General features: G+C 35.0%; 1 protein-coding gene across 1 annotated transcript; it reads left to right on the plus strand.

Annotated features, from left to right (window-relative positions):
* Positions 1 to 1,512: 1,512 nt before the first annotated feature.
* On the plus strand, positions 1,513 to 7,301 carry Smp_084910 (hypothetical protein). Its single transcript, XM_018799490.1, has 4 exons — positions 1,513 to 1,561; positions 4,489 to 4,586; positions 4,641 to 4,790; positions 6,673 to 7,301. The coding sequence occupies exons 2-4, from the start codon at positions 4,515 to 4,517 to the stop codon at positions 6,766 to 6,768; spliced, it is 318 nt and encodes a 105-aa protein (XP_018651273.1). The 5' UTR covers positions 1,513 to 1,561; positions 4,489 to 4,514; the 3' UTR covers positions 6,769 to 7,301.
* Positions 7,302 to 9,073: the final 1,772 nt, after the last annotated feature.

A 9,073-nucleotide genomic window follows, 5' to 3' on the forward strand; every position in this document is an offset into this window, starting at 1 on the left:
AAGTCACGTGAATCGACTACGAGATGAAATGTATAAACGTAATGACGTCTACACTCGCGAGAAACTAAGAGCTATATATATATCCGAAGGTTTGAGCACTTGTTGACACGTCTAGAGAAGACTCATCAAATCGGATTATATGATTATGTTACGCTTTGTCATTTCAAATGGTTCAAATGGTTGTGAATGGAACAGAAGAAGCTTTCGTTTAACGGGCTTCGGTGTCTAGTAACACTGGATCACCAATACCTCCAGGCAAGAGCCTAGGTATATCAACGATAATACGGGAAAACAATCGACTATCACCAAACCGACTGACAGCGCTTCTCCCTATTCCTTCAAAAATTACGGAGCCCCGATATGCGATGGTAAACACGACTACTTATCATCCTTAAACTTCTCACCCTAACAGCATGATTTCAGGAAGGGTCATTCTTGTATGACCAACCCGCTGGCTGCGGTGGATAGATGGACAAGCATCCATGACTGCAAGGGGAAGGTTGACATCATTTAGCTTGACTTCTCTAGAGCTCTTGATAGGGTCAACCATATGTCTCATCAATAAGCTCAAACGACTGGGTATCAAACCCCCTTTGATTGACTGGCTCACTCCATATCTAAAAAATCAAGATTTTAATCCCAGGGTGAACTTTACTTTGTTTCAGGCTATGGAATGTCCTAGCGGTGTCCCTCAGAACTCATTACTAGGACCTCTTCTCTTCTTGATTTACATAAACGATCTTCCACGACAGGTCTCGTCAGATTTATTACTTTTATCCGATGATGTGGAACTCTGGATAGATACGCAGCCAAGAGTATATACTGGCACTTCAGGAGGATCTGACTGAACTTCAAAGTTGGACAGACTACAACGAGTTTACTTTTACCACTTCGAAGTGTAAAGTAGTCCATCTACGACATGTTGCAGACTACAGATACAACTTAGGAAACTCCTCTCTAGGAGTATCCTAAGTCGACAAGGATTTAGAATTGTAGGTACCCTAGGCCACGAAATCAGTTCGGGACTCAAATTCAAACCTAATGAAGAGCGCCTCAAATCACTAAACATTTACTCATTGGAGTATAGGCGTCCTTGAGGTGAACTAATAACTTACAAAATCCTAAATACTTCTGAACATCCCCTTAAACACCTACTAAAGTCTAGCCCCAATACAAACGTAGGAGGTAACACCTAGAGACTGGAGACCCAACATAGCAGAACGGACTGTAGACACAAACTTCTACTCTTCAAGAGTTGTGAAATGCCAGGCTAGGCAAGTGACTTTCTATGAGTCCTTTAAGAGGAAACTTGACCTGTTTTTAAGGATTAAGGATAACATGTTATTATGATTTATTAATTTCTTTTTTTCCTCTGTTATCGTTAATATACCTAGGTTCCTACCTAGAGGTATTTGTGGTCCAGTGCCACTAGGCAAGGAAGCCCGTTAAGCGAAAGCTTCTACTATTCCGTCCACAACCATTTGCACCATCTAAATATTGAGGAAAGAGCGGACTATTTGAATTGGGAGTTACTTGCTCCTGAGTTTGCGGATATTTTTTAGTAGGCTTTAGCCGTATTCCTGCCTACATAAGCATATTTTTTATGCTTTCCACTTACATGTAGCTCAGTGGAAGCTTTTGTGCAGTCTCAAACTGACGGATACGTCAATTATTTGGTTTTAATAGTTTTAAACGCTGACGAAACTATAATTTCTCGACGTACCAATTAGATTTAGATAACAAGTCTTTCGTTTTTTCGCGAAATCCACCGAATAGTATACTTTTATAGCATTTCGGCACTACGGCTGATTCCAGTTCGTTATGAAAATACTTACTCCGGCTCTTAACCCCCACTTCCCACTATAAATCTTTATTCCTCACAATAATATACAACCATCTTTTGACCTTAAAAAGTACGACAACCTCAGTTCCACGTTAGAATTATCTAAATGTCTCATCGAAACGATCGTTTTGGTTGACCAGCACAATGTCAGTACCGATGCAGTTTAGCAACGTTCATTTTAGCCACATTCATAAATGATGCTGTTTCTGTAAACAGGCCAGCTTACTTTCGTACATAAACCTATAGCATGCGCCTTTATTTCTCCGGACAAAAACGTTTATACATTGTCCGCACGAGTTGACAGGACTTATCATTTTTAATATTCACTTATTCACAGAAAGTACGATTACAATTTCCAAAAATAATATCATCAAGGGGTTATTCAAGCGTCTATATCGCGGCTTACGTATCTAGCAGCTACAACATAGTCGTATATATGATTATCCCCAACCGAAATGTAAAGAAAGCAGTCTATCCAAGGTGTCTTGAACATAATAGCTGCCAATAACGCCTACCATTTGGAACAAAATAATTATTCATGCTAACTGTACTAGTTATATCTCGTTTATTTACTTGGGGAAAGTCAAAAGTATCAATAATCTCAACAACCTAAACGTTTTCCTTTAGTTGTCAGCAGGCTTCACTTTATTCATCATTAGAATTTTAAAATTAGGCAACAATCAAAGTTTATTGCTACGTGTTTGTAAAATGTTTGCTAAGGATTTATAAGTTGACTTACAAATATATCACATACGGTTGATGACTGCGTCTAGAAAACAACAGAAAATAGTTAGTGGTACACATTGTCACTTACAATATATTTCCTTCTATAATTATGCATTTGCCTTGTCTCCCAGGTGAAAGCAACCATGTATAACGTTGTAATCTCTTGCAAGACCATCTTCACTGATAATAAGAATTTAGGTGCTAATCTGCTTACCAAATAAGCGTCACCAAATACCAATCTTCTTGTGCCATCGTAAAATCTGAAGTTGTGAGGATTCCTCCTCCTATCAGTCTGCAACAATGTAAACTTGAAGGCCGAACCAATTTTTTATTTCGCAAAGTAGAATATGTTTTAGGGATGTTTTGGCTTGTCATCCATTATCCCAAATATCACTGTCACTTAATATGTAAAAAAATTATAAAGTTAGTTAACTTACAAATTTATCTTGTACATTTTGTTTAAAATATATATTTCCAACTCTTCCAATTCCTCCAATGGACAAAGAGAACTTTAAGCTTGATAATCCCGCAAGCTTGTATAATTTCTTATCAAATATGTGCGTTTTACATAAGGACATCATTAGTCTCATTTTCAGACCATTCTGCAGTAGTAGTTCCAGGTTTTGTTAAATTTATATTCCCAGAAGGGGGTTTTTGTGGAGATTTTAGTAATATTTGTGGTTGAAATCATGAGTCAATTGAAGCTAGACCACCATGAAAAACCTGGAAATGCTGGACGGCCGTTCCGTCCTATTGTGGGACTCCTCAGCAGTGCACATCCACGAACCCACTTTTGATAATGATCATATGCTCACTAGTGACTGGCTTCAAGAGATATTTCCTTCTAGTGAGAAGCAGTCACCAGTGGAGTTCAACAGAGTCTGTTGTGATATAGTAACTCACTGAAGACAGTGGTGGATGGTTGCTCAATTTCGTGGATTGGTTGAAGTTAGACATTAACACCGTTGAATGCCGGATCAGTGGTCTAGAGGTCAAACGCTCGCGTGTGAGACTGATAGGTACTGGATCGGAATCTCGCGAGGCGAGATCGTGTATGCGCACTACTGAGGAGTCCCACAATAGGACGAAACGGCTGTCCAATGCTTCCATGTTTTCCGTGGTGGTCTAGATTCAATCGACTCATGATTTCAACTATAAAAATGTACATTTGTTTTTTTGACAATGTATGGGACTGTTAACATGAGTTGATGTATTGGGTGGTGATAACAGCTTTGATTGAACTTATTTCTATAATTTCCTGGAAATAAAAGGGTCACTTTGCAGTTGGAAAAGCTGGTGTTTTTAACAGTTTAAACTTCGGATTCTCAACGTGATTGTATCCGACCTACATTTATGTGACATCTAAATCGGCAGAATTACGCAATTACTCGAACTTGCGTTTGACTTTGGGTCTGTAGTCATTAAACAGGAATAATGTACTTAACTTTAGCGTTTTTACGTACCCGAGGGCAAGGTGTTTTCATCATACAAGTTGTGTTGTATTTCACTAAATTGTTCAACGATTGGAATAAGTCAGATGCAGGAGAGAAACAACTTATAGGAAAGCTATTAGTGTGTTTGCAAATCACTAAAGCAGTTCATAACCATTTATTTAAAAATTGACTGATTCATCTGGATCCACATTGTTTGCGATCTGGATGTCCGTTTAGTTATTCGGATACATGCACAGTTTTTAAATATAACAAACCACTTTTTATAAATAGTAGTGAATTAAAAAGTGATTCTTATTGAATCTGATGTTTTTTGGTCCTAAAAAATAATGTTGTTTCGTAATGAAACGGCTTTACACTTACTAGTCAAATCTCTAAAATTATCAACTTAAATGTACAATTTTTTTGCCTCAAAATATTTCTTTATATCTTTTCATCATGAAGTACTTATCCTACCACTAACTATAGATAAATTCATCATCAAATAATCGACAATGTCATCGAGGATTCAGCTATTCCGAAATATTCTCCGTGAACTTCGACACGTTCGAAAGAATCAAAGAGCAGTTAGTAATTCTTTTTGGAAATTTTTTATTGACAAATCATTCACTTTCATTTAGCCTTTTGACTATTCACCAGTAGTGCAATACGTTATTTCTGAATTTAGAAATAATCATTTAACCGATGCTCAAAAATGTGCTAGAGAAAATGAAAGTGTTCATCTAGCTGAAACATATTTAAATTATTTGCAAAGTTTACGAAAACATTCAGTAAGTAACCATTTTTAAATGTCATCATTAATTTATTTCTCTGTCTACATAAGTTTTACTGTAAATGTACTTTCATCTTTAAGCAAACGAATACAATCTAGTAAGCATACACTACTTTTGTTAAAAAGAAAAAGAATTTTCACACATTCTGATCGCTTGATAAACTTAAATAAAACGAGATGAACAATAAATTCATTATATTTCATACAACCTTTCCTATTCAAAACTTGAATAAAGAAAGAACAAATATGTTAATAGAGTAACGTAAATTCATTTATTTCGTGGGTACTCCTCAGTTGCTTATAACCTAAAGCTGTAGTATTAATCATTAAAACAAGTTGTACATACTTTACATCAGGAACGTTCAGAATAAACTGAGTTAAAATGTGAAGGTAGAATAGTTTTAAGAGACTATAGTACGAAAGAATTAAAATTATTCAAACAATGGCTTATTTATGGATCGAATATCTGAATATTCTAGAAGAGTATGGGAACAAGAAAATATGTTTTCTTTTCGAAACGGAAGATAGATCATGTTATATGAACTAGTTGAGTAAAGCTCAAAAGTAAGGATTAAGATTGGAGTTATGGAGAAAATAAAACAAAGCCTTACGTAATAATTTCATACGAAATAAGGTCACCAGAATAAAAATGTTTATAACTGTTTCCTTTTCAATTTATAAATTCGGTTCAAATCTTTTTATTGCAACAACTTCGGCAAATCGTAACAGTCTAGAATTCCTTTATTTGTTGGTTATTTTGAACGATTTCTTAACGTCAACGACAGGCCTACTATCGAGTAAGTGAAAAGCAGTCGCACTGTAGAAAACCTGTCTGGTTAGTCTTAACTTTTGAGGAATATGATTGGAGATACGGACGCAGACCCTCCATTCTGTTCCTCCAGTGTATTTGTGTTAGCGGGACATAGATTGGATTAAAGCATGTTTCATGCATGATGGTGTTGCTGCACGCTGATTGGCTAATTCTTATCCAATCAGCTCCAGTCGTTGCTTGGAGAAGACTCTAGAAGCTTCTCATGTAAAATCTATAAATATACTAACGTATTTCTTATTGCACTTCCTACTTCATCTATTCCTGCTATTTGGAATATAATTTCTTCCCTGTTCAACCGTGTTCTGATTTGGGAACTTGTCGAGTGTATTGGTGTCCAAGAATACTAAGCAATAGGAATAGCTGGGTCGTAATAAGGAATATATATATATATATATATATATAGTTATAACAATTTGCTTTAGCATATACATGTAAACTGGTAAACACAATTAGAGGTAACATAAGCCGGGTATATGTCCACATTCAATTGTCTCGATAAGCACTTATTTTGATATACGGACACCAACTTGGTCGCTGGATAAGTTCTTTTTAGTATCGCCTTTAGTTTAAAATCAATCCTTCCAGCTATCTCATCACCTTTAAGCCAAGTTTTAAGAATATAGGCTTTTTCTTAACCGTATGATATTTGATTTGCTTTTTTTTAAAGACGATCCGTATTTACTTATGAATTTTCGCGAGTAACCGTTCAATTAAATCACTTGAAATTCACTAAGGTAATATTGAAAATATCTAGTTTGATATATACCTTTACTTATGTTACATTATACAATCTGGGTTAGTTTTTTCTCAGTCACTCATAGTCAAAATGAAAGCAGATTTCATTTTCTATGTGGAAAGAATCTTCTGTAATCTTTTTTTGGAACGGTAATTAATAATTTCCATATTAGTAATAATAATTTAAAACTTAACTTATTTAATTTAGTAAATACAACAACATAAGTATCTTTTTCATAACAAGTAATGTATTGTGGAAAAAATACCTAACTTTGTACTGTATTTTTATTAGTATCCTTTTTTTATTTTTCAGGAACTCGTGGAATTGTATAAAACCAAAGAGAAAACAACTGAAGAAGCTGCCAAAATGGTTGGATTAGCTCTACCAGAAACAAATTATCATAAATAATAGGAATACTTATGATATTTTACCTAGGATATATTCCATTGTATATTTTCCTATTTTCATTGTTAGATATTGTTTCTAGCATGAATTCATTAGATGTTCGAATAGGTTTATAAGGTAGTATTCATATACTTTTGTTCATACTGTTTTAAAATTTGATTTTAATTTTAAATCAACATTAACTATCCTATTTGTTCTGTGTAAAATAGTTCTTCAATAGAGAACGTTTACATACATCATGAAAATCAACTGGTTCCTGTTGAGTTTTTTATCATCCCTTCCGATAGATGTACCACAATCTTAAAAGATTCATGAACTTTCACCGTGTCTTGACCCAACTGTTATTTATTGCACTATAAAAGAATACTGACTAATCATTATTCATGAACAAACTTCATATCTCTTAACAAATTTACATCACTATTAGTACCAAATTTTCGAGTAAGAACTCGATTTATTCGAGTGATTTCAATTAACAGCTTGAGGGATTTTAGGTAAGTACGTTTTTAATAGATAAACTTTACCTGTAGAATCTTAAAACATTCAGATACTTTTTGAGGGTGTCACGAGTATGACGAGTGACCTTGAAAACACGTAGTAAACTGTGACAGTGCTGTTTTTGTCAAGAAAGACGAGTACTTTAGAATGTATAAGAAAATTTTGGGTAGTACAATTTCGTCACTGTTTCAGAGTATCAATTTTTAGGTTTAATAGCAGTTTCTGTTGTTAATTTATAATTGATATAATACCTCGTCGTTTATATTGTGAATAGTGGTACAGAGTCGTGTGTAGATTCCCTAAAGTATGAGTAAACATCCTGGCAAATATCTCTCTGTCCTACCAATGTAATAACTCTCGTAAATATACATCAGGTGATAAACGCAGTTGCGAGTTACGGTATCTGGTAGTCTCACTGTTTTGTATTATAAATCTGTTAGTCAGTTTTGGTCTTAGTAATGTACTCATGAGTGTCCTATTAATTTGCTGTCATTACTGAACAAAAGTAGAATTCTTTGGTTCGTAGGAACATGAAATGCCTGTAGAAGGATAGAAAAGATTGCATCATAAAGTGATTTGAGACTTTAATTATCAGATAAGGTCATGTAATAATCAGGGGGTTAGATAACTATAGAAGGGTGAAAGATAAACATAAAGGTCATAATAATAACTGTACAATAATCATGAAAAATTGTTAAAGGATAATAATAACAGATTACTGTTTAAAATTACAAAACATTAATTTAAAAGAAAACCAACCAAAACATTCTATAGAAGGGAATTAGGGCCAAGGAAGAATAAGAGGATGGATGTATCGTTTTTGCATTCAGAGTTCAGGCTTGAATTAGTGGATCACCAATGCCTCAGCAATGCATACGTTTTTGATTGTGTAGATTATTTTAAAAGAAGACTCCTTTGGAGCGACGTGTCTAGAGTTGGTTAGATGTTCCTGTATTGAACTGGTAGCTGTTTTGCATTCTCTTTTTAAAAACCATGCTGGGTAGTATCCTGAGATGCGTCTATAGAGTGATTGCTTTGTGCGACCAATGTAACCTGCCCCACAGGAGCAAGTAAATTCATAGATACCTATTGATGTGGCCCCAAGCGGAAGTTTATTCTCAACATATCCGTGAATGGTAGTCCGGCTTCAGAAAACAATGAGAAACTTATCTGAGTAGGAGGTTTTATGCAGGGGATTCGAAATTCGTTTATTCAAGATTTCAACAGCAGTATTTCCTTCAAACTCGATATTCATAAAGGGTTTTCTTCCAAACTGTTGGCGTTTTTTCAGGACGTTGTCTAGTATTTAAGTTCCCACCGACAAATCTAGGTGGATATCCATTTCTGATGAGTATCTGTCCGAGTTGAAGTAGTTCATCATCTAATGTGTCATTAGAACATACTCACCCAATCCTTGAGGATAAAGAGTGAATTACGTTTCTCTTTCTACTCATGGGGACCAAGCTATGGAAGTTAGTATACTGCCCATTGCAAGTCGGTTTTCTATATATAGATCTCTGTGAAGAACCATCTGACGTTTTCAACCGGACATCAAGAAAATGAGATTCCTCTTCCACCTCTACCTCCATCGTGATTTGAAGTGAGTGATGACAATTATTGAAATGATTCAGATTTTCATTAAGGTTCATATCTTCTTCACGAATAATGAAATTATCATCCATATATATCTTATATAAATGAAATCTCTCAATTATTGGTCGAAGTACTGTATTTCCCAGATTGGCCATGAAACAATTAGTCAAGAGGGAACGCATTGCAACTCCATCTGTTTGTCTATAGAAATTAATAA

This window comes from Schistosoma mansoni, chromosome 3 (assembly GCF_000237925.1).
Source record: "Schistosoma mansoni strain Puerto Rico chromosome 3, complete genome".
Taxonomy (NCBI): domain Eukaryota; kingdom Metazoa; phylum Platyhelminthes; class Trematoda; order Strigeidida; family Schistosomatidae; genus Schistosoma; species Schistosoma mansoni.